The following is a 23727-nucleotide window of genomic DNA, read 5'->3' on the forward strand; positions in this document are numbered from 1 at the left end:
AGAGGACAGTCTTCTGGTGCCGTACAGCGCGCTCGAGGCGTTTGGAGCGCACTTTCTCAAGATCCAAACTCGAGGACGGGGCTTTTAGTGCCGACGAGTATATCGCGCACCTGGCCATCCGACATTCGACCGGCAATCCAGACAAGGATGCCAAGGAAGGAAAGCAGACGTGGCTTGTGTTCACCTCCAGTCGCCTCATCATTCTGCTCAGTGAGAAGGATGGGCGGGCAAAGCCTGAGGCCTACGTTGCGCGCTCTCCAACTTCCATCTTTGCCGTGACACCGACACAAAATGGTGTTGACATTGATGCCGAAATGTTCAACGCGTCCTCTGTTGTCGGAGCCATGGAGTTGTTCGGGATGGCCAAAGCCAAGCGTCGCAAGATCACCATTCCCATGACAGATGGCCCCGCCCGGCAGCTTTTGTGTCGCACATTTGCCCGTTGGATGCCTGTCGCCAAGGACTCTAGCGCGCCCTGAAGGGGTGGTGTTTCTGGTGTGTGTTTGTTGTTGTTTGTTGGTGTGAGTGTTTGTTGTTGTTTGTTGGTGTGTTAGTTGTTGAGGTGTTTTGTTTGAAAGTGAGTTTTTCAGTGCTGTTGTTGTTTGTTTGACTGTCAAGTGAATACTCCAAGCATGCGCTTTGTTCTGGGCGTGTTCATTTTGATCATTTTTTGTGCTTTGATTTCAACAAAGCAAGCCACATGTCAGGCTCGGTACCCATGCTGGCGAGCTGATTCGATTCTGCCTCGCGCTCCGGATGCAGTTCTGTGACCTGTGCACCGACGAAGCGTTTTTCGTGTTTTTTCGTGTCAGTGCAGTGACGTGGGGAAATCAATAGCGTTTAGTTGCTCAAAACAACAAGACCCGTCGAATTGAACATCAACACAAGCAGACATCAATGTGAAAAGCACAAAAAGATATGGGAATCATGCACGGCCAGGCAGAATCTACAAAGAGGCAGAGTTTTTGGGAAAGGGGCAGGCAAAAACCGACAGGCAAGCTAGTTTTTGAGTTCGGCGTAGTCGACATTCTCAGCCTGCTCGGTCTGTGAGGAGGGTGCGACAGTCACTGCTGCGTAAGGGGTGGGCGAGAACGTGGGCGGCGCACGAACATTCGATGCGTTAAGCAGTAAAGGATCCGCGTACTCGACGCCGCTACCCGACGCTTGCGCTGTACTGGATGCAGACACAGATGCTTCGGCATACACCTGTTCCGACGAACCGACAGAAGGAGCCTGGGGCTTTGAGCCGACATCTTCGTACAAGTCGTGCTCTCCAGGAGCAGACACAGCTGCGTATGTGGGATTCGCAACATTGGACGCTCTGTGATCAACAGACTGGTAGGTCGGTTCCGTGCCAGATGCAGATTCGCGTCGTTTGTTGGCCGTGCCAATGGGTGCAAAGGCATTGGACGAGCGACGACGTCGAAGGGCCACAGCCAGCGCAGCCAACAAGATGAGTGCCAACAGACCAAGAATGACTCCGAGAATAATCGGCCAAGAATCTGAGTCACTTGAATCGTTTGGAGCATTGGACGCGGCAGATGCAGCAGATGTCTGCCACACAAAAGAAGCACTGGCAGCTGATGCAGACGCCTGGGATGCAACGGAAGCTGAAGACACCGTAGCGAGGGAAGCAAAGGATGCCGAGGAAGCGGAAGCATCGGAAGCGACAGACGCGAATGAGGTGCTTGCAGCAGATGCAATCAAAGCAGATGATGCGGAAGCGATGGAAGCAAAGGATGCCGAGGTGGCGGAGAGATCAGAAGCGACACTTGCGGACACCTGCGAGGCAATTGAGGCTGAAGACACCGTAGCGAGGGAAGCAAAGGATGCCGAGGAAACGGAAGCATCTGAAGCGGCGGATGCGTGCGACGCGCTGGCAGCAGAAGCATCAGAGGCAAACGAGGCGGACACCTCGGAGGCAACTGACGCCGAAGAGGCAGTTGCAGCGGAGGCAAACGATGCGGAGACCTCGGAGGCAATTGAGGCTGAAGACACCGTAGCGAGGGAAGCAAAGGATGCCGAGGAAACGGAAGCATCTGAAGCGGCGGATGCGTGCGACGCGCTGGCAGCAGAAGCATCAGAGGCAAACGAGGCGGACACCTCGGAGGCAACTGACGCCGAAGAGGCAGTTGCAGCGGAGGCAAACGATGCGGAGACCTCGGAGGCAAGGGACACTGATGACGCGGAAGCGATGGAAGCAAAGGATGCAGAGCTCGCCGAAACAAGTGACGCAATCGAGGCGGATTGCGTGGACGCGACGGAAGCAAGGGAAGCAAGGGAAGCAAGCGACACGCATGATCCACTCATCGGAACGTAACCTTCATAGCACTGAGTGCACACAGTGGATGAAGAGCAGTACAAGCAATTGTTCGGGCAACACGAGCTGGACCCAGTAGCATAGCAGGTGGCGCAGGCTGTATCACACTCTGCAGTTACAACAAGTCAGTCAAACAATTCCCTGGTGATTGTAGTCATATAGGAACTTACTATATGGAGTGGCTGCGCTGCCGTATGTGCTGGGTGGAGCAACAGAGTTTCCACCAAAGGTAAAGTTGTTGGGGGCCAGATATGGGTAAGAAAACGACAACGCCAAGCCATTTGGCAAGCCTTTGAACAGACCGGGCGGCAAAGTCGTGAGGGGGTTGCCATTTAAAGTCCTGCAAGTTCCGCAAAGTCAGAGGCGAATCAAACACAACATGCACCTTGAGCTCTGTGCCTACACTCTAGTCAGCGCTGTCAGGCCGGCGAATGTGTTTGCAGAAATATCGACAATCTGGTTGAGATGTAGATATCTACAGATGGAGTTGCCAACGAGTGAGTTGTTTGCATGTGATCCTTCATGTCGTTGCTTTGCTTACAAGTAATTTAACGCAGTCAGACCAGTGAATGCATTTGCAGAAACGCCAGTCAGCAGGTTCTGATTCAGATTTCTACAGATAGTGTCGTAACCGAGTGAGCCATCTGCAGGTGATTTTACATGTCCTGGCATGCTTACAGAGAAGTCAGCGCAACCAGGCCTGTGAAAGCGTTCGCAGAAACGCTGGTGATCCAGTTCCCATTCAGATATCTACATGTCGTGGTGGCAACAAGTGAGCTGTTTGTGTGTGATCCTTAATGTCTTGGCTTGCTTACAGAACTTTCAGTGCAGTCAGGTCTGCAAATGCATTGGCTGGAACGCTGGTGATCGGGCAGTATTGCAAATCCCTACAGATAGAGTTGTTAACGAGCAAGCCGTTGGTACGAGATTCTTGCCGTCTTTGCTTGCTTACAATTGTGTCAGCGCAGTCAGGCCTGTGAATGCATCGGAGGGAATGCTGGTAAATTTGTTGGAAGACAGACTTCTACAGATTGAATTGCAAACGAGTGAGCGTTTCGGTACGTGCTTTTTCCTATCTTTTTGCTTGCGTACATGAAATACAGCGCAGTCAGGCCTGCGAATAGCGAGGAGGGCATGCTGGTGATCTGGTTGGTGCCCATGTATCTACAGACCGTGTCGCCAACGAATGAGCCGTTTGTATGTGATTCTTTTCGGGTCTTCACTGGCTTACAAGAAGTTCAACGAAGTGAGGCTGGTAAATGCGGTTGCGGGAATGCTGGCGATCCCGTTGCCTTGCATATTCCTACCAGACAGTATGGCAAACGAGTGAGCCGCATTTTGGGTGTGCGGTTGGGCATGTCTTTTGCTGGCTTACAATTGTTTCAGCGCCGTAAGGTCTGTGAATGCAGCGGCATCAATGCTGGAAATGTGGTTGTCTTGCAGAATCCTGGAGATACATGTAGTGAGGCCAATGAGTGAGCCGTTTGCGCGTGAGTCTTCATTGCTTGGCTACTGACAGGACGGTCAACGCAGTCAGGCCGACAAACGCAGAAGCAGAAATGGTGCTGATCTGGTTGTCCTGCAGATACCTAAAAATCGATCGTAATGGCAACAAGCAAGGTCAATTGGCATCTAGTTAACAACTTGACGACGGCAACACTTACAGTATCGTTGTAGTCGCTGGGATTGCGGTTGGAATGTCTGAGAGACCCAGGTTTTGGCAATCGACAAGCGTTTCCGAGCAACTGCATACACCGCCAGTTCCACATGCGTTGGCTGCCTGTGCCAACTGGACGTGATTGACCACGCAGAGCAGCAGCAAAAGCAGCAGAAGCAGCAGACCAAAGGAGGAACGTCCTGTTGGCGCCATCTGTTTGACGATTATGGGTTGTGAGTGGCGAGATATTCACGGTTCAAAACAGTGCGCCAATGTCAACTGTCAACATTTTCAATTCCAAAGCGCTGAAATCCAGTCATGCAATATGACTTGGCGCATTTTTTCCCCAAGCTGTGAGGAGATAGATTGTGTGTGCGTGTCTGTGTGAAGGAGAGAGAGAGAGAGAGAGAGAGAGAGAGAGAGAGAGAGGGGGGGACAGCGTGTGGCTTGGCATGTGGCGAAATGCGGGCCTTTTCTTTTGTTCTTTCCCCACCTCCCAGCTTCTCCACAGTTGCCTGCCCGCCCGCCCGCCCGCCCGCCCTTTCCTTCTGTTTTGAATCCCTTCCACTCGTTTTGTCATGCGTTGACGGACATGTGCGCAGTGTCAATCGCAGAAGCAGCAGAAAAAAAACAGTGGCAAACTGACTGCGGAGGATTTCTGTTTCTGTTTTTGTCTGCCATTCCATTTCATTCTTGACACGACGAGAGCCCCAGCCGCAGTCGCAAGAGAGGGGGGAGGGGGCTTCCACTGTTTGCTCGCTCTGCTCCGTCGCGTCTTCTGCTTGATTCAATATCCAGATTGGTGCAACAGCGCTCAACACGGGATACGCGTGCGTGGGAGGGGAGTTGAGTGAGAGAGTGCGACCCGCACGTGGACCATCATCCACGTCGCCACACGCTCGTGTTTTGTGGTTGCTCATTGCCGCCATGTTCGCAACAGTTGCAGGAGATCAACTTTGCACAAGTTGCAATCTCATTTGACGGAGAGGCGCGAATCGCTCTTGCGGTGGGATTGACGTACTAGTGGTCAAAGCGTGAAAAAGGCAAAAAAACAAAAAAAAAAACAAAAAAAACCAACAAAAAAATCAACAAAAGGAGTGATCGCGCACATTCAGTCTCGATTTGTTCGCAATGTAATTCAGTCTGATAGTGAAGTACCATTTGAGACGAATCAAACTCACGTGCAGCTGAGATGTTCGGGATGTGGTGATTTTTCGTGTCAATGCACTGACGTGGGGAAATCAATGAATAGCGTTTAGTTGCTCGAAACAACAAGACCCGTCGAATTGAACATCAACACAAGCAGACATCAATGTGAAATGCACAAAAAGATTTGGGAATCATGCACGGCCAGGCAGAATCTACAAAGAGGCAGATTCGGGAAGGCTTTCGGACTGCAATAACCAACAGGAACGCTAGTTTTTGAGTTCGGCGTAGTCGACATTCTCAGCCTGCTCGGTCTGCGAGGAGGGTGCGACAGTCACTGCTGCGTAAGGGGTGGGCGAGAACGTGGGCGGCGCACGAGCAGACGATGCGTTAGGCAGCAAAGGATCCGCGTACTCGACGCCGCTACCCGATGCTTGCGCTGTAATGGATGCAACCGCAGATGCTTCGGCATACACCTGTTCCGACGAACCGACAGAAGGAGCCTGGGGCTTTGAGCCGACATCTTCGTACAAGTCGTGCTCTCCAGGAGCAGACACAGCTGCGTATGTGGGATTCGCAACATTGGACGCCCTGTGATCAACAGACTGGTAGGTCGGTTCCGTGCCAGATGCAGATTCGCGTAGTTTGTTGGCCGTGCTAATGGGCACGAAGGCATTAGGTGAGCGACGGCGTCGAAGGGCCACGATCAACGCAACCAGCAAGAGGAGGGCAAACACGCCACCAATCACTCCGCCAATAATCGGTCCAGACGATGCATCACTTGACTCGTTTGGAGCATTGGACGCAGCAGATGCAGCAGATGTCTGCCATGCTGATGATGCACTAGCAGCTGATGCAGACGCCTCAGAGGCAACAGAGGCTGAGGACTCTGTGGCGAGGGAAGCAAAGGACGCCGAGGTCGCGGAAACATCGGAAGCGAGAGATGCGTACGACTCGCTGGAAGCTGATGCAACGGAAGCTAAAGATGCAGCAGCGATGGAAGCGATGGATGCTGAGGTAGCGGAGACTTCCGAAGCAGCAGATTCTGAAGAAGCGCTGGCAGCAGATGCAATGGAAGCAGATGATGCGGTCGCAAGGGAAGCAAAGGATGCCGAGGTAGCAGAAACCTCAGATGCGACAGATTCTGATGAGGCGCTGGCAGCAGATGCAACAGAAGCTGAAACTTCAGTAGCAAGGGAAGCATGGGACGCCGACAGAGCAGAAGCGGCGGACACAAGGGAAGCAATCGACGCAGAGGCGGTAGAGGCAGTCGCATCAGATGCGGCTGAAGCGGAAGAGACGGAAGCGACTTCAGCAGACGCGACGGAAGCGACGGAAGCTGAAGCGGCGGAAGCGAGCGACACGCATGATCCACTCATCGGAACATAACCTTCATAGCACTGAGTGCACACAGCGGATGAAGAGCAGTACAAGCAATTGGTCGCGCAACACGAACTGGACCCAGTAGCATAGCAGGTGGCACAGGCGGTATCACACTCTGCAACACAACTGTCAGCGAAATGTTCTGAAGCGGGAAGCGGGGGGGGGGGCAACGACAGTCATCTCGAACACTTACTGTATGGAGCGGCTACAGTGCCATATGTGCTGGGCGGAGCGACATTGTTGCCATTAAAGGTAAAGTTGTTGGGGTACAGGTATGGGGGGTGTGTCTGCGACAAAGTCAAGCTATTTGGCAAGCCCTTGAACAGACCGGGCGGCAAAGTGGTGAAGCGATTGCCCTCCAAAGGCCTAAGCAAAAGCTCAAAGTAAGAGGCGGACAGGCAGACACATGCACCAAGAGCTCTTGCTTACAGATAAGTCAGCACAGAAAGACCCGTGAATGTGTTTGCAGGTATTTCGGTGATCCTGTTGAGATTCAGATAGCTAGAGATAGAATTTGCAATCGAGTGAGCCATTTGCGTGTGATTTTGCACAGCTTTTGCTTTGCTTTGCTTACATGGTTGTCAACGCTGTCAGCCCTGTGAACGCGTTTGCAGAAATGCTGGTGATCACGTTGAAGTACAGATTCCTACAGATAGTACCAGAATACAGTGAGCCGCTTGTACGTGATACTTCATTAACTTTGAGTTCTTACAGGAAAGTCAACGCAGTCAGGCCAGTGAATGCAGTGGCAGGAATGCTGGTGATCTGGTTGGTTGTCAAATCCCTACCAAAACCAAAGAAAAAATGAACAAAAACAAAACGAGTCGGCCAACGACGTACTCGTGACTCATCCTGTCTTTTGCTGCTTACAATTGTGTCAGCGAAGGTACAGCTGAAAATGCATTGGAGGGAATGCTGGACAACTGGTTGCCGGACATCCCTCTAGAGATATAATCGAGATCGAGTGAGCTGTTCGTACATGATTGTTCCCGTCTTTTGCTGGCTTACATGTAATTCAGCCGAGTCAGGCCTGCAAATGCAGAGGAGGGAAACGCAGTAATGTCGTTGTCGTGCAGATATCTACAGAACGTGTCACCAAGAAGGGGTGAGCTGTTTGTGCGTATTTCTTCAAGCCGCTGCTTTGCTTACAAGTATTGCAACGCAGTGAGAGCTGTGAATGCATTCTCGGAAAAGCTGGTAATCAGGTTGCCATACAGATTCCTACCGATTGAATCGCAAACGAGTGAGACATTTGGATTTGGGCAGCATGGCTTTGGTTTGCTTACAATTGTGCTACCGCAGTCAGACCTGTGAATGCAGAGGCATCAATGCTCGTGATCTGGTTGCTGAACAGAATTCTACAAAGAGAGTCGCGCATACGAGTGAGCCGTTTGCATGTGAGTCGCTTCACCAGTTTGCTCAGCGTACAGGTTTGTGACGCGAGTCAGGCCTGGAAATGCATTTGCAGGAATGCTGGTGATCTTGTTGTTCTGCAGATACCTGTTAAACCGTGTGCTAGTCAGAAACAGATATGCGGGGTTTTTTTTGCTTCGAGCTCAAGCTCATAAAGGCAACACTTACAGCATCGTTGTCGCAACTGGGACTGCGGTTGGAATCTCGGTGAGATTCTTGTTCATGCAATTGACTGTCGTTCCCGACGAGCAATCGCAAACGCCGCCAGTGCCACATGCATTGACTGCCTGTGCCAACTCGATGCGATACATCACGCAGAGCAGCAGCAGAAGCGGCACACCAAAAGCAAGTCCTCTGGTTGCCATCTGTTTGAGAGACGTTGTGCAGAACCAAAAACCAGTGAGCTCTGCAAGTTTTGAAACACAAAAACAAACACTCAGAGTCCTGCGAAAAGTCGGATGTATCTTTGTGAATGGATGGTTCTTCAAAGCAACTTGTCCAGCCATCAGTCATTGGAGAGACAGACAACCCCTCTCCCGGGCGCACATCAAAATACAGCCGCAACTACGCATGTTGTTCGTTCGATCTGCATGTTCTTCTTCTTCTCTTTTTCTCCTCATCCCAACGCGCTTCTTTTGAAACCACTTCCATTCGATTCTTGTTGTTTCTATTGATAGCTCAACAATGCAATGCAATGCATGAACAAAGTCGAAAGTACGTTGTTTTGTGATGGCTTTTGTTTTTTTGTTGTTTGTTTGTTGGGGGTTTGGTTTTTGCGGGTTCCTGTTTGTTGACTTTGAGTAAGGATGGACTCTTTGTGCTGCGGCTTCTTCAGTCAGACTTTCACACTCACTATCTTGCAATGAGCTGTGCTTTGCTGATGTCAGAGTCACAGAGTCACAGAGAGAGAGAGAGAGAGAGAGAGAGAGAGAGAGAGAGAGAGAGAGAGAGAGAGAGAGAGAGAGAGGGCGAAAAAGTGTGTAAGCAAGCGAAAGAATGCAGTAAGCCGTCGTTGTCGTCGGGGTTTTCCTTTTGCTTCTGCGCTCGTTCAGCTTACTCATCACTGTCGCCGCCGATTCGCAAATGCAGCAGATTCTCCAATTCCAACAGAGAAAGCACCGTTCACTGACATTGAAGCAAGCGCGGGGGTTGGTCGCTTCCGTTTGCTGCTGCTGCTGCCTTGAGTCGAATGCATGTTCGATTGTCGGCTGAGCGGTCGGTCGCTCCATTGTGTCCGCCTCCACCTCTCACACGACACTGCCCACGTCCCAAAAACAAAAACAAAAAAGCACCGCGCCGTCCCATCGCTCTCCGCGCTTCTTGAATCAATGCCACTTTGATTCATTGACACGGACGCCCTTCCAGCGAGCGAGCGAGCGATAGAGAGTGACAGGCGACGCACAACAGCAAGCGAAACCACCGAAATCGGGGCATTTTGCCCTTGTTTTAAAAATGTGTTTGTGTTTATTTACACTTGTGCATGTTTGTTTTTAAAACCCGTCGCCCAACTGTAGTCTCTGGAAAAAACCCTCCTCTTCTGGAGTGTCTTCAGCTGGATACGACCAGATGGATGCAACAGGAAGCGCGTCCGAGGATCAGAGGCGGTGGGGAGGGAGGGGGAAAGCAGAGGAAGAGTGTCCGACTGCCCACCTTTGAGCTATTAAACTGCCGACCATTGCGATGCGCGCAGAGCAGATCACGTCGAAAGAGAAAGACAAAGACAGGCATCAAGAGAAAAGAGCGTGGATTTATTCATTTGGTGGTGTTTGGCTTACCGTTGCTGCGTGATGATGGGAGAAGGAGCAAAAAGGGACAGACGGCAAAAGAAAGAGTGCGCTTTTGCCAACCGACGAAAATCGAAAATGGGCGAACCTCTCCAATTCAAACGAAATGCGTGATTGAAGACTCGTGATGAATGCAAAACAAAACAACAGCAAGAAGCGATGAAGAAGCAGCAATGCTCCATCGCTCAATTCGAGGGTTTGGGAGTGCTGAAGCTCCCCCGTTTTACACGTCGGACATGTCTTGCCAATCTCATCTCCATTTCAGTATAATCTCAGCGTCTCCAGATTTCACTATTGTTCACGCATCTGATTTCCATCTCAGTACAAATAAAATCTCAGTTCGTCAGTCTTCCAATTTTCATTCTGCTATCGAAGAGGAACACCCCCAACCCCCATTTCCTTGCATAAGCTGCTCTGATGAATATCTCGGCCTTTGCAGCGTGTCCGGATCCCACGCTGTGCGAGGACCACGCGAACGGGGACGAGAATGTTGGCCTCGCGTTCGGCCTGACGATCGCTGCCGGCATGGCGACGAGTGTGGGCGCGATGGTTCCGTTCCTGCCGTTCATTCGGCACAACGACATGCGATACCTGGCTGCTGGTCTGGGGGCCTCGGCGGGCGTCATGCTCTACGTCTCGTTTGTTGAGATTCTGAGCAAATCAGCAGACTACTTTTGCTGCGTCACGCCAACGCACTTCCGACTCGCCTCCGTGCTCCTGTTCTTTGGCGGCGCGCTCTTCACCGTGCTGCTCCATGTCTGTGTGCACGCCATCCAGCACCTGGACGGGCGATGCTGGCCAGCGCGGCTCTTCCAGCGAATGAGGACGAGAAGAAGGAGCGCTGTCGGCGATTCTGATGACGCTCGTTCTGTTCGCAGCGCAGCCCATGCAGGCGCTGCAGGCGCAGGTGCAGCAACAGACATGCAGCAGCCGCCGAGCCCAGACTCCTGCTTGGTGCTGCCAGCGACGCCAACGGCAGCCCCGTCGACCAGTCCAGCAACTCCGACGCTCGTCTCGTTCGATGCGAATAGTTCGCCGAGTTTCAACTCGTCGTCCGCTGCGGCATTCAACACCATGTCGGGCGCTGCGATGATGATGATGACGACGATGATGCCGCATGCTTCGTCTGCCGGTGGTCGAGCGACGGGCAGTCACGACGAGACGCTGGACAATGCGCGCGCACATCCGCAATTGGAACTGGCCACGTCCTCAGCTGGAGCAAGTCACGGAACACGTCCCATTGGATCCGACTCGAGTGCGAGCATCCCACCAGGATTGTCCTCCAGCTTTGATGCTGCTGCTGGTGGTGCTGGATCAACGGGCGAGGCGCGCTACAGTGCAAGTCGTCCGGGTTCGTGGTCGGATTCGACGCAAGGCACGCTGCATCGCGTCCACCACAACCACCACCACCACCACAACCAGCATCATGACCATCATCAGCAGTCGCAGCATCCTCATCACCGCGATTCATATGCAGAGCAGCAGCACTCTGCCTCGCTGCATCATCATGAAAACAAGCCAAACGCTTCCTCCTCCTCCTCGTCCTCCTCCTCCTCCTCCTCGTCGACTGCATCGACGGTAGGTCGCAGTGTCGGTGTCGATTCAACCAGTAAGCTTGCTTCATTCGACGAAGAGCCAGCCGACAATGTATCGCTGCTCCATCGTCGTACCAAAGCGTCCGAGCCACTGTCGCCGCCGCTGACCAAGCTCGAGCGCAAGATTGCTGCCGCCGCGGCTGATATTCTGAGCAACACCATGCAGATTGATGCCCAAGAGTTGCCAGAAGATGCCCTCTATCGCCATCACAGCCGTGGCGACGGGTATTCTTCGCGTTCGATCGCCACCAGCACCGACTTTGAGCACAACCTCGAGATGGCCAATCCGCTCTACCCGCAGGATGACGAAGACTCGCGGCGACTTCGCAACATGGGCATGATGACGGCGCTCGCCATTGGCATTCACAACTTCCCCGAGGTAAGTGGGTTATTGGGCAAAAATGAGAAAGCGTTGGTACATGGCTGTTTGTTTCGTTGCGCTCGTCGTGCGTGGATTTGGAATGGGTGGTGATGGCACTGACATGGCATGTCTGGTGTTTTGCCTTCTTCTGCTTGCTTGGACCAAAAAAAAAAACCAGGGCCTCGCAACGTTCATTGCTGCGCTCGCCAATCCTTCCCTGGGTGTGACGCTGTGCGTGGCAATCGCGCTGCACAACATTCCCGAGGGTGTTGCGGTGGCCTTGCCCGTGTACTATGCGACCCGCAGCCGGAAGAAGGCCTTCATGTGGGCGTTCCTGTCAGGAGTGTCGGAGCCGATCGGCGCGCTGCTCGGCTGGCTGGTGTTGAAGGATGCGATGGGACCCGCAGTGTACGGCGTCATGTTTGGCATGGTTGCTGGCATGATGGTGTACGTGTGCATCCGGGAACTGTTGCCCACCGCCCTTCGCTACGACGCGCAAGATCGCTTTGTGACTGCCTGCTTCATGGGCGGTGCGTTTGCCATGGCGATGAGTCTGGTTTTGTTCCTGTACTGATGTGCATTCCAGCGGCCAGTGTGTTTTTTGCTGAGTGCCTGTGAGTATGGTGAGATTGTTGTTGTGCCTGCGTTTTTTTAGGCTTTATCAGAGGTTTTGGCTTTTCTTGTCCCGCTCCCTCCCATCTATTTTATTTCATCCATTCCATGCTCATCAGCACATGTCCCCGAAAGCAGCACTGCGGCGTAGACCTGGAGTTTGAGCGAGTCACTTTTTGGGTTGCATTTTTCGTTTTTCCAAAGGATTTCAGCATTTCGGTGTGCTTGTACTTTCATCTGTTCCACTTCTCCAGTCATTGCATACAGTATCCCTTTTTGTTCACTCAGCACACTCGGCGCACACTACTCTCTCCGGTTCACTCGAATTCAGCTATTTTCCAAGGACTTCAGCATTTGGTTTGTCTTCTTGTCCCATTCATTCCCGCTCGCCTCGTTTATTTCATCTGTTCCACCTCTCCAGTCATTGCATGTCCCCGATTGTTCACTAAGCACACTCGGCACAAACTGCTCCGGTTCACTCAAACTTCGTTATTGCCAGCTTTTCCCTGCTTTTTTCTTCCCCCCTTTTTCTTTTCCCCTTCTCCGCGTCGCTCCTTCTTTTTTGATTCTCGTCATTCTCTTTCATTCTCAGCTTTCATCTTTTTCATCTTTTTCATCTTTTTTTGACTTTCACTTCATTGTTCATTTTTTTTTTGTGTGCGTCACAAAAGCCGGTATTTTTTTTTTTTTTTTTTTTCCTACCGTTTTTTTTTTCTTTTCTTTTCTTTTCTTTTCTTTTTTCTTTTCGTTTCGTTTTTCTCAATGCAGCACTCACTCGTTGAAGCGATGCTGAGCACTCACAAACACGCATCACTCGCACTTCCATCCCCCTTGCTGAACATGAACATTGGAATCCCACAAAAACCAAAAAATGAAAAAAAAAAAAGCGCTGAGAGAGCGAAGTGTGGCAGTTTTTGCCGCCAAAAAAAAAAAAAAAAAAAAAAATCAAAAAAATTCAAAAAAACCCACCTTCCTCCTCCTTGTCAGTCTCCTTGTCAGTCTCTCTCTCTCTCTCTGTGCTCTGTGCTCTGATGAAGTCCCCCCCCCTCTCCTCCGTTGTGCTGTCGTCGCTCGCTCTCTCTCGTTCCTTCTGCGCTTCAAAGAGCAGCCGAGTGTGAGAATTTTCTTTTCAGCCAGTCATCATCATCCCGCCTTTCCTCTCTCTCTCTCTCTTTCTCTTGCTTCACAGCACTCCTCCTCGAACGCGGGGGTGTGACTTCGAACTCATCCTACAAGCACTCTCTTCTTCTTCTTCTCTCTTCTCTTCTCTCTTCTTCGTCATTTTCATCCATTCAGTTTCAAAAAAAAATGCGTTTTGAAAAAAAAAAAAAAAAAAAAAAAAAAAGAGCGATCGCAGTTTCAGCAAACGTTCCTTTCGTTCTTTGACTCTGACTCTCTCTACTCTACTCTGACTCTGACTCTCTACTCTGACTCTCACTCTCTACTCGTAACTCAATATAAAACGCTTCATTCTCGCTGTTCGACTCTCACTCTTCTCGTTCTCTTTTTCCATGTGTGATTCATCACTTTGTTGTGGATTTCTGCTCTACTACGTCACACTCATCCTCATCTCACTTTCACTCATCTCACTTTCACTCTCTTTTTGTTGCAGACCAAGTAACAAATGCCCAACTTTAGCATCTTCAAGGAGCCCCGCGGCTTCATCCGCATCATCCAACTGGTAACAAGTGCACACTCATTCGTCACGACAAACAAAACGGCACATCCACTCATCATCATCACTCATCGTCACTCACTCCAATCCCTTTATTGTTGTTACTGTTGAACAGATCTTTGCCATCATTGCATTCGCCGCGGCGGCGAGCGAGGAGTGCGGCGCAAAGTTCAGCGACTTTGGCAGCGGCAAGGAGAAGGATCGCTTCGCCTTTTTCATTGCAACGGGTGTCATTGCCTTCCTCTTTGACCTCGCCATCCTCGTCGTCTATGCCTTCCTGCTCGAGTCGCTTCCCCCGGTTACCGTCATGGCTGTACGTTTCGGTTTGTTTGAACGTTCGAAAACACAATGTATCGATTCTCATTCCCTCTTCACTCTTTTTCTCTCGCATCAGGAGCTCGGTTTCACCGCCCTCTGGTCCTTCTTCTGGCTGCTCGCATCGTCCCTGCTTGCTGACACCGTGAAGGACATTTCCGACATTCCCGGATGCGAGCCCTCGTCGTGGCAAGCGGCTGTCGTGTTTGGCTTTATCAACCTGATCTGCTGGGTGGCCAACATCTACTACCTGTTCAAGGAGACTAAGGCTGCCCCGCCGGTGACCAACCCTGCCGACAGCGGCCCGGCTGCAGTGTAAAACCCAAACACAGACACAAAACGGAATAAACAAAGATTCAGTTCCAAACCAACATCTTCCACAATGTCAACGCTCTTGCGCATGTTCTTTTTTTTTCTCTCGTTATTGTCTTTTTTGTTCTTGTTGTTTGGTTTGTGCGCACGTTTGCCTGTGCACTTTGTCTGCATTCGATTCCAAATCATGTCAGTTCCTGTCACCCCTCTGATGCCTCCCCCCTTCCACTTTCCCCCATTTATGATGTTTTTTGAATGTTAAACCCTACAACTCTTAGTTTCCCATCCCATCTCAGATCGTCAGTCCTCTTCCTCTTCTTCTTCTTCCAATTCCAAAGCAAAATGAAGTTTAGCTTTGTGGCTTTGGTTGCGGTTGTCGCTGTGCTGTCGTCTTCGGCGGCGACTGCGCATCCCGTCCAAGCGACTGAGGTGCCGACGCAGATCCGTCTTGCGTTTGCTGGCGTCGGAGGCAAGTCTCGTGTATCTGGGGGGAAGGCGCTTTGACTCGTGATGGAGCTCGATAGAGAGAGAATGAAGAAGCAAGACCCGAAGCACTCTCTCTTTCTCTCTCTTTGCACACTTCCACTCTTATTCACAGCACACACACACACACTTGCTCGTTGTTTATGACGAGGGCCTGCACACTTACGCAGTCACAGAGTGAGAGAGTGGCAGAGTGGGAGTGATGTGCCCCCCTTTGTCTCCCACTCCCCTTCTCCCTCGCTCCCCTTCTCTCTCCTTCTCGCTCTATCCTTCTCCCTCTCGCTCTCGCTCTGATTTTTTTTCCTTTTCATCTTTCGTCTTCCATGCTTCATCAAACAGCACAACATTCAAATGCAAAAGCAATCGCTTTTTCTTCCCAATTTTTTCAAGCGTGTCACATTGCAATATTAGTTTTCAACCAGCGATAAAAACTGCTGTCAAACAAGCATGTTTGTTGTAATGCTTTGCGATTGAAAAAAAACCACGCTTCAAAAGAACTTCAACAAGACGACATTGAAAACAAAAGTGACATCATTGAAGGAAAAAAGTGAAGGAAAAAAGTCAAAAGCAAAAGCAAAAGCAAAAGAAAAAGAAAAAGAAAAAGAAAAAGGCGAAAGTTCGCTTCGCGGTTTTGAGGTTTTTTTTCATTATCGATTATTTTATTATTTTGTTCTTTTCTTTTCTGTTTTTATTCTGCTTTTTCAACGAAACTGAAAACAAAAACTCGGCGTCCAAAGAAAGAAACTCAGATCGAATCATAATAAAAAAAAAAGTTCAAAGTGAACGAGATTCAAAGTTGAAAGTTGAAAGTGAAAAAACAAAAGAGTTGAAAAAGCTTCAAACGCACATGCTTGAATTTGCCAAAGCAGACCAATGAGCGCGCTTTGTACTGCCACGATCCCACTCAAATCACTCACTCAGTCAATGAAGCACGCAATGACTGAAATTGGATGGTTGAAAAACTCGTGCGAATATCAACAAAATACTTGTTTGTGCTCAGATTGCTCAGATTTCTCAGATTTGCAGCATTCCTTCGTTTGTGTCTCACTATTTTGATTTTATTCTTGCATTGACTTTTTTTATCATACAATAGGCATGACCGTCTCGTGGTACACGGCAAACCAGCCCACTGCAACCCCGTACGTCACGTACGGAACGAGCCCCGTTGCCCTCACCTCGCAAGCTCAAGGCTCATTCACCACCTACGGCACTGGTAACTAGGCTACGCTACTACAACTAGCTCAACAATCTCAGAACAATTACAAAACAAACATTGTGTCTGACATCCCTTTTCCCCCCCCCCCGCCCTCCCTCCACCAGGCTTCTTCAGCAACGTCGTCATCACTGGCCTCGCTCCCAAGACCGTCTACTCGTACCAGATTGTCGGTGACATGCAAATCCGCAACTTTACCACTGCCCCGCTGCCCGGCGACACGACCCCGTTCACCGTCGGCATTGTCGGCGATGTCGGCATCGTCCACAGCCCCAACACGATTTCTGGTCTTGCTGCCCATGCCGTCGACACCAACTTTTACTGGCTGATTGGAGGTAAACAACGCCTCTCAGCTTGTGGCAATGTTCGTTGTTCGCGAAGAGAGAAGCACTCCGTGTTAACCTCTTCTGTTTTTTGTTCTTTTGCTGTTGTTGCTCTGTTGCAGATCTCTCGTACGCTGATGACTGGATCCTGCGCCCCATGTCCGACTACGAGGGCTCGTGGAACAAGTGGCAAAACATGATGATGCCCATGACCGCCAACCTCGCCACCATGGTGCTCAGCGGCAACCACGACGTCACCTGCTCCGAGGCCACCCCGTTCATTTGCCCCGAGCACACCCGCAACTTTACGGCCTACCTGCACCGCTTCCGCATGCCCTTCGCTGAGTCTGGCGGCATCAACAACCTGTGGTACAGCTTTGACTACGGCATGGTCCACTTTGTCTCCATCAGCACCGAGACGGACTTCCCTGGCGCGCCCGAGGGCCCTGGCTCTTACATGAACGCTGGCGGCTTTGGCAACCAACTCGAGTGGCTCGAGCAGGATCTGGCCCGCGCTCACGCCAACCGTGCCAATGTCCCGTGGATTATCGTCGGCGGTGAGGGGCTGTTGAAGAATGTCGTGTTTGGTTTGAGCTGTGGTTTTTGGTGTTGCTGTTGTTGTTGTTGTTGTTGTTGTTGTTGTTGTTGTTGTTGTTGTTGTTGTTGTTGTTGTTGTTGTTGTTGTTGTTGTTGTTGCTAGAGTAGTGGTGGTGATGGTCCTTGGACATGGCACTCATTGTGGTACACGTGTTATTCTTGATTTTGGGATGGCCATCTCCAGGTCACCGCCCCTTCTACTCTGCTGGTGATGCTTGCGAGGCCTGCCGCAAGTCGTTCGAGCCCCTGTTCCTCAAGTACAAGGTTGACATGTTCCAGACTGGCCATGTCCATGCCTACGAGCGTCTCTACCCCATGGCCAACAACACGATCGTGTCCACCAACTACATCAACCCCCCGGCCCCTGTTCCGATTGTCATTGGCTGTGGTGGCAACGTTGAAGGCCACCAGGCAATCACCAAGAAGAACTTTGATGTCGTGATCAACGATACCGACTACGGCTACGGTAAAACGAAAACTGTTGTGTCTTTGCTTTTGACAATCCCTGCAGCTGTGACTGTTTGCTGATTAGTTTTCATTTTGTTTTTTCCTTGGTCTTTCTTCTTTCCTCAGGTCGTCTGACTGTTTACAATGCCACAACTATGCATTGGGCGTTCTACAAGGCCGATGATGGCAGCATCCTTGATGAAGTTACCGTCGTCAAGACTCAATAAGTTTTTTTTTTTGTTCTTCCCTCCTTACTGTGCAGTTACTCTATGTTTTTTTCCCTCTTGCTCTTTTGTTTTTCCCACATTCTGCCACACTCTCTCTGGACCGTGCGCGAATTTGGGACGCCGTGTGTTGTCGAACTTGTCGACAAACGTGCCGAGCAGTATTATTCATGTCTTTATCGCTTCTTCCTGCTTGTTCTGTGCGTCAGTTCTCGGCATGTCCAGCGTGGCAACCGCCACTGATGATTGCAAATACAATGTTTCAAAGGTTTAGACATCCAACTGATTTTCAAGAACAGAGACACAAAAACAAACCGTCACGAAGGACTGACAAAAACACAAGCGACACGAGAAAACAAAACGTAAAGAACAGCTGCATGCAGAAACATAACAAGTGCATGCCGAAACATGACCAAAAAAAAAACAAAGAAAGCACGCCGCTCAAATCCTTCACCAGTCATCGTCATCTTCAGCTCCGTCATCATCCGGGGGCACCTCGTACGTGGCACCTTCATCCTCGTCGTCATCGCGGGGCTGTTCGTACATCGGGGCACCGTCGTCGTCGTCATCGTCATCGTCTGGCGGGAGCTCATAGGGCCGCGGTTCGTCCACATCCGAGTACTCGGCCTGTGCGTTGACAATGGGATACATGGTCACAGGGGGCTTGTAGCCAGGAGGAGGGTTGCCGTGAATGTCGGTGACGTAGGTTGATGGGAAGACGCCGACTTTCATCGATTTGCCAATGATGCGACCCTTCCACCACCCAGAGTCCTCCATTTCGTGCACCTCGATGGAATCTCCGATCGACAGCTCAAGTTCGTCCGGGTGCTTGGCCTGGTACGAATACAGCGCCTGAACAACCGGCTTCTGGTCTTTTGACCCAATGCCTGCATCTGCAGACGTCTGTCCCAATTTTGCAGCTGCTCGGAGAGCGGCTGTGCCAGCAAGCGGCTTAGATGAGTCTGTTCCTGGTGCCTTGCCAGTTCCAGGCCTCGGCGCAACCCCAGGACCGGCTGTGCCGATTGGCTTTGGAGCGACGCCAGGGCCAGCAGAGCCGATCGGCTTGGGCGCCCCGGGACCAGCGGGCTTTGGTGCCGCGGGACCGGATGGCTTTGGTGCCGCGGGACCAGCGGGCTTTGGTACCGCGGGACCAGAGGGCTTCGGTGCAGCGCCAGGACCAGCGGGCTTTGGTGCTACGGGTGCAGGCGCTACCGGGTTCACTGGTGACGATGGCAACTTACGCTCGGGAACGGCTGGTTCGTGAACGCCTGGAGGAAGCGGTGCCGTGAATGGCACGGGAACCTTGGTCTGCCCAGTCGAAACGGGCGCTCGAGGGGCTGAAATGCTTGGTTGTGGAGCAGGAGCAAGCCGCCTGGGGACGGTGGCCTTGAGTGAAAAGTCGAGCTGAGTAAAGTGTTGCGCGAGCGACTCCCGCAAGTAGTACGCAATCAAGTCTTGCACAGATGGGAAGACTTTGGTGTCCGCCAAGCAAAATCCCGCGCCATCCGGACCAGGCTTGATGCGGACGTGCTTGAGGCCAGCCGCAGTGTTCAAGGACAGAGTGCACCCTGTACCTGTTTCCGATTGCCGCACCAAAAATGTACCAGGCGTTTCGTTCACCAGCAAATCGTGCGTCTGTACCTTGGAAATCGGTCCGTGGAACCAGCTATAGCCCTCCAAGTCGCTCGAGGACGTTGGCGACGTTGCCGTGGGGCGAGGTGGTTGAGGAGCAGGAACGGGTTCTGGTGCCGGAAACCGCCTGGAACGCACGACATCCACAACAACATCAAACAAACAAACAACGCAACCAGAAGAGTGAGACACAAAAAACACACGCAACAACAAAAAAAAACAGATGGACTCACGTTGAACCAGTTGGCTTGATTGGTGCAGGTTGAACAAGGACGGCAGGAAAGTATCCTTGACGGCCGCGGACAGAGCCAAGCCACCAATCTTCAGTGGTGCGCTCCAGCAACATGACCGTGTCGCCAACAGCAAAGTCGAGCTCGTCATCGTTGCTGGCGGCAAAATTCTCGACGGCAACAAAGGCGTCACCCGACTCGCCCTCGGGAGCAGCAACTGGCTGAACTTGGGGTTGCACCGGCTGGTTCGCTGGGGGCGGCTGATAGGGAGCCACTGGCGGGGGGAACAGGCCGGTGACGTTTGGACGGGGTTTGACAGCCGGACCAGGACGCGGCGACAGATCGGCAGTGGGGCCGTTTGGATCAGTGACGGCCGCCCCGCCCGTTGCTTTGCCCACCGTGCCTCCTCCTTTGACCTTGAGCCACGTGCGGGCCTTGGCAGTGAGGCTTCCGCCCTTGATGTCGGCGCCGTCCAGATTGTTGGCGTGCGTAAGGTGCTGGCGCGTCTCGGAGCAGTAAGGGTGGATCAAACCGATGCACTTGAGGTGAATGTCCACCATGCACACTTGACAGCGCAAGCCTTCGCCCCAAATGTAGGCATGGCAGTAGAGGCAGCTCGCCTTGGGCATTTGCTTGTGGCGCTTGTACATGTGCTTTGATCCCTTGTGGATGCCTTGCGAGCTAGCCGCGTTCTCCAGCTCGGTCAGGTCATTCACAATCTTTTTGAGGACAGACAGCCACACACGCTTGGTCTCCTGCGTCTTGGCCATGAAGAGACAGTTCTGGGAATTGTCGGCCGTCTTGAACGACCAGGCATGAATCGGCAGACCCGGCACGGCGGCCACGTCTTCCAGCGTGCCGCCAACCAGGTTGAATGTCTTTTTAAACCGGTACTTGCTCGGCGAGATGATGCTGCATACAATGAGCGCCGTCTCAAACAAAAAGATGTAGCGTTGCTTGGGCTTGCTGTCGTCCTTGGTGCGGATTTCCAGATCGCCGTCGCGCAAGAGTTTTCCGTAGCTGATGAGTGGACCCTGTTGGAGAGAGCGAAGAAATACGAAACGAGTCAGGGAAATTTCCCGTCGGCAAGCCATCAGTTAGTCTCCGCAACACCAACTGCACATTGGAAAACTGTCAAACACTGGCCCGCCGATTCGTCTTACCGTGTCGCCCTCAATCCTGGAAAAAGCGCGGCACGGAACGAAATTGGAAACAATCACAGCACAAACCAAGCAAGAACGGAGGTTAGAACGCAGATGCAGACACAAACGGGGCCCCTCAATTGCCAGAGTCATCATGCAGGTATGTGTTCTTCTTTTTTTTCTGTTCTGTACATGTCTGTCAGGTTGGCAGCGAGCGCCAAGTACTCTTTATCACGCTTGGTATCGTTGATGAACGTCGCCACACTCTCCATCGCCGTCATGGCTGCGGTAATGTTGTCAGAATCGGGATGAGACTCTGGCGTGCACTTCCGAAGCTCCTGCATGGTGTTTGAGGGATTGGAAAACCAAACCAAACCAAACCGAAAAAAAAAAAAAGCAGCAGTTAGCGCACAGATAGGAAAACAAAATTTCACAAAGGCGCCCTCAAAGCAAGGAAAAACTCGCTTCGTACCTTCAGAAGCAAGGGATACTTGAGAATACGTTGCATCGGAATGTTGAGCAAGTCGCCCAAGCGGAACTTTTGCTGAGACTGCTCTTGGATGGCCAGCATTCGATTGACAAATTCCGGTCGCAGCTGGAGCTCTTGCAGCAGGTTCATGGCATCGGGAAGGTTGGCGCAGTACTCGCCATAGGCCATCAGCTGCTGGCTATGGTCGACGAGCGCTTTGGCAATGTCGTTGCCTTGGTTGTCTTCGATCGAGCTGATGAGCGCTTCCATGATGTCTGTGTGCACTTGGAGCAGCTGCTTCAGGTTGCAAAACAGGGTGGAGACAGTCTGGGCGTCGAGAAAGCTGACCAGCGGCTTGTAAAAAAAGTCTTCAATCATGTCGAGCGACGCGACGAAATACGCCTCGGTGCTCATCAGCTCGTTGATAATGTGCGAGCGCTTGCCCGTGTCGGGCAGGACCGGGATGGCGTCTCGCTGAGCATGCGAGATGGTGGAAAGCCGGGCAGTGTGCTTGGCTGCCTGCTGCGCCTTGTTGGTGGGCTGCTGGCGGCGGACGGTCGTGCCACGCGCACGCTGCAAGTCTTGCATGCCCTGGTACACATCGTCGATATCCGATGGCGTCGTGTAGTCGTCCATCAGGCCGGGGATGGACTGCGGGCCCGCCTGCGCCCTGTTGGACTTGGCCTGCGCAGTGTCGAGCATGTCTGGCAGCGTTCCGTACAAGTCTTCCGCGGGAGTCACAGGCCGTGCCGCAGTGGGCCGGCGCGCCGCAGCGTTTCCTTGCGTACCGCCCGTTGCCGCAGATGGCAGAATGCCCAGCAGCCCTGCCTGCGCCGAGAATGGCGTTTTGGAGAGCTTGTCGAGCGTCGTGATGATTTTGCCAAAGTTGCTGCCATAGTACAAGTCCTCCGTCGCGAACAACTCGGCGCGCTTCAACCCGAACGTCTTGACGCATGCATCGAGGAAGTTGGCAATGTTTTCATAGCACAGGAACTGTTTGAGAAGAGCAAGATGTGGGAAAGCGGTTGAGCGCGGCGTTTTCAAAAGTGTGCAACCAAACGTAGTTAGCAGGCGGCTCGTCCAGCGTGATTGATTGTTTTGCAACTGTTGTCTTGTTCTTGGAGCTCTCTTCTTGATATCCAAAGTCACGTCAAGTGATGGGTTACCTGCAATCTGGGCTGGCGATGCACTTTGCTCACAGATCCAGCGAGAATCCGGTTTGAGAGTGCGCAGAGCACGGTGCCGTCCTTGAGTGCGACTGCGAGGTCGACGAGCTCGGCATTGCCACTGCCAACACATAAACAGGAACGAGCGAGGGGGAGAGTGAGAACAACAAGCAAAAAAACAGAAAAACAACATAGTCAATAAAAAGGTAGCATTTGACGTGCCAAATAGTGACCCAAGCGTATGTGAGAAAAGCCTTTTTTTGTCGCTAATGCTACTGAAGCGTCATGAGCAAGGATTTCAAGCCTTCCGCTCGTCGTTTGAGCGGTTCCTAACCCCCCCCCCCCCAAATCTGCCAATGCTCGCTCATTGAAGATCACTCTCCACTTTCAGTGTCGAGGGGTCAGGGGTCAAGGGTCAAGGGTCAGAGCGCGTCACTTGTGCTAAAAGCCAGTCGAACTGGTCGACCATCTCCCCGCCCAAGTCGCCGTCGCTTCAACACCAAGCTAGCATCAAGGATTGCTAGTTCCGTGCCAACCCCCGGGCTGAGGTCGCGTGGAAGTGGGGAGGGGGGGGGGCGAGTCCTCAACCATATGAAGATTGAACAACCAGAGCGAGCTGTTTTACGTCACATAGAACGACCGCCCCCCCCCCCCAATGGACCATTTGAACGGGGGATGAAAGTGCTGTTTTATGATCGACTCAACTTGTTGCAGGATGAGTTGGACGGAAGCGCGCCGGCACGCACGAGCCAGTCGCGAACGAGCTTCCAATCGTCCGCCATACAAAGAAAAAAAAAAAACAATAATAACTGAACAACAAAGAAAGAACGAAACCAATATGGAACACAATTGAATACAAGTTGAATGCAAGTTGAATACAAGTTGAATGCAAGTTGAAATGATGAAATGGTTAGAGAGCAGACAGCAGCTCAGAGACAGAGCAAAAGCAATTCTGAGAAAGCAGAGAACTTCGCTGCCCTTGGCGAGATCCGCCCGAATAAAAGCCCAGTGCGGTCGAGCTGGTAGTGCCAACGCACTTGTCATGGTACGTCCGAGATTGACGAGGCGCAGGACGCGGTAAGCAGGGTGGAAATTGTTGTCGGCGTTGATTCAATTTCCCGCCAAGTTTTAGCGTTGCTTTGCCGAGTCAACCATCTCCCATGTTCGTTCGCGCTCCGTTCGTAATTCCAAGGCTCTGAGAATGAAACAAACAAATCTCAGGTGTAGA

General features: G+C 51.8%; 7 protein-coding genes across 7 annotated transcripts; 4 read left to right on the top strand and 3 right to left on the bottom strand.

The window, feature by feature from the left end:
- Positions 1-2: 2 nt before the first annotated feature.
- Positions 3-479, top strand: CAOG_09191 (hypothetical protein; the record flags this gene model as incomplete). The annotated part of the gene is made up of 1 exon (XM_011272606.1): positions 3-479. A coding segment is annotated over one exon (477 nt), but the record flags the coding sequence as incomplete, so codon positions are not given.
- Positions 480-999: 520 nt separating this feature from the next.
- On the bottom strand, positions 1000-5020 carry CAOG_08247 (hypothetical protein; the record flags this gene model as incomplete). The annotated part of the gene is made up of 13 exons (XM_004342367.2): positions 4999-5020; positions 3985-4190; positions 3838-3909; positions 3696-3767; positions 3552-3623; positions 3413-3484; positions 3273-3344; positions 3136-3207; positions 2999-3070; positions 2862-2933; positions 2724-2795; positions 2491-2660; positions 1000-2417 (listed from the first exon to the last, which is right to left on the bottom strand). Exons 2-13 carry the CDS (start codon positions 4188-4190, stop codon positions 1000-1002), a joined length of 2442 nt encoding a protein of 813 aa, XP_004342416.1. The 5' UTR covers positions 4999-5020.
- A 372-nt stretch (positions 5021-5392) lies between these two features.
- On the bottom strand, positions 5393-9148 carry CAOG_08248 (hypothetical protein; the record flags this gene model as incomplete). Its single annotated transcript, XM_004342368.1, has 12 exons — positions 5393-6621; positions 6700-6872; positions 6936-7007; positions 7081-7152; positions 7219-7290; positions 7377-7448; positions 7515-7586; positions 7656-7727; positions 7793-7864; positions 7935-8006; positions 8088-8284; positions 9050-9148. The coding sequence occupies 12 exons, from the start codon at positions 9146-9148 to the stop codon at positions 5393-5395; spliced, it is 2274 nt and encodes a 757-aa protein (XP_004342417.1).
- Positions 9149-10055: 907 nt separating this feature from the next.
- Positions 10056-12403, top strand: CAOG_08249 (iron permease 1). The gene is made up of 2 exons (XM_004342369.2): positions 10056-11677; positions 11838-12403. The coding sequence occupies exons 1-2, from the start codon at positions 10121-10123 to the stop codon at positions 12231-12233; spliced, it is 1953 nt and encodes a 650-aa protein (XP_004342418.2). The 5' UTR covers positions 10056-10120; the 3' UTR covers positions 12234-12403.
- Positions 12404-12928: 525 nt separating this feature from the next.
- On the top strand, positions 12929-14684 carry CAOG_08250 (hypothetical protein). Its single transcript, XM_004342370.2, has 4 exons — positions 12929-12945; positions 13884-13952; positions 14062-14259; positions 14341-14684. Exons 2-4 carry the CDS (start codon positions 13896-13898, stop codon positions 14578-14580), a joined length of 495 nt encoding a protein of 164 aa, XP_004342419.1. The 5' UTR covers positions 12929-12945; positions 13884-13895; the 3' UTR covers positions 14581-14684.
- A 192-nt stretch (positions 14685-14876) lies between these two features.
- CAOG_08251 (hypothetical protein) lies at positions 14877-18137 on the top strand. The gene is made up of 6 exons (XM_004342371.2): positions 14877-15042; positions 16150-16269; positions 16377-16604; positions 16715-17149; positions 17374-17655; positions 17763-18137. The coding sequence occupies exons 1-6, from the start codon at positions 14916-14918 to the stop codon at positions 17861-17863; spliced, it is 1293 nt and encodes a 430-aa protein (XP_004342420.1). The 5' UTR covers positions 14877-14915; the 3' UTR covers positions 17864-18137.
- Positions 18118-23303, bottom strand: CAOG_08252 (hypothetical protein). The gene is made up of 7 exons (XM_004342372.2): positions 23205-23303; positions 22500-22620; positions 21337-22326; positions 21057-21202; positions 20886-20901; positions 19726-20756; positions 18118-19619 (listed from the first exon to the last, which is right to left on the bottom strand). The coding sequence occupies exons 1-7, from the start codon at positions 23279-23281 to the stop codon at positions 18311-18313; spliced, it is 3690 nt and encodes a 1229-aa protein (XP_004342421.1). The 5' UTR covers positions 23282-23303; the 3' UTR covers positions 18118-18310.
- Positions 23304-23727: the final 424 nt, after the last annotated feature.

Source organism: Capsaspora owczarzaki, assembly GCF_000151315.2.
Source record: "Capsaspora owczarzaki ATCC 30864 unplaced genomic scaffold supercont2.19, whole genome shotgun sequence".
In the NCBI taxonomy this organism is placed as follows: Eukaryota; class Filasterea; order Ministeriida; family Capsasporidae; genus Capsaspora; species Capsaspora owczarzaki.

Coding starts and splice junctions, on each gene's coding strand:
- CAOG_08249 (XM_004342369.2), top strand. CDS start 10,121: ATGAATATCTCGGCCTTTGCAGCGTGTCCGGATCCCACGCTGTGCGAG. Junction 11,678..11,837: donor GCATTCACAACTTCCCCGAG/GTAAGTGGGTTA, acceptor AAAAAAAACCAG/GGCCTCGCAACGTTCATTGC.
- CAOG_08250 (XM_004342370.2), top strand. CDS start 13,896: ATGCCCAACTTTAGCATCTTCAAGGAGCCCCGCGGCTTCATCCGCATC. Junction 13,953..14,061: donor TCATCCGCATCATCCAACTG/GTAACAAGTGCA, acceptor ACTGTTGAACAG/ATCTTTGCCATCATTGCATT. Junction 14,260..14,340: donor CCCCGGTTACCGTCATGGCT/GTACGTTTCGGT, acceptor CTCTCGCATCAG/GAGCTCGGTTTCACCGCCCT.
- CAOG_08251 (XM_004342371.2), top strand. CDS start 14,916: ATGAAGTTTAGCTTTGTGGCTTTGGTTGCGGTTGTCGCTGTGCTGTCG. Junction 15,043..16,149: donor TGCGTTTGCTGGCGTCGGAG/GCAAGTCTCGTG, acceptor ATCATACAATAG/GCATGACCGTCTCGTGGTAC. Junction 17,150..17,373: donor CCCGTGGATTATCGTCGGCG/GTGAGGGGCTGT, acceptor GGCCATCTCCAG/GTCACCGCCCCTTCTACTCT.
- CAOG_08252 (XM_004342372.2), bottom strand. CDS start 23,281: ATGGCGGACGATTGGAAGCTCGTTCGCGACTGGCTCGTGCGTGCCGGC. Junction 22,621..23,204: donor TCCAACTCATCCTGCAACAA/GTTGAGTCGATC, acceptor ATGTGTTGGCAG/TGGCAATGCCGAGCTCGTCG. Junction 19,620..19,725: donor ATCAAGCCAACTGGTTCAAC/GTGAGTCCATCT, acceptor CGTGCGTTCCAG/GCGGTTTCCGGCACCAGAAC.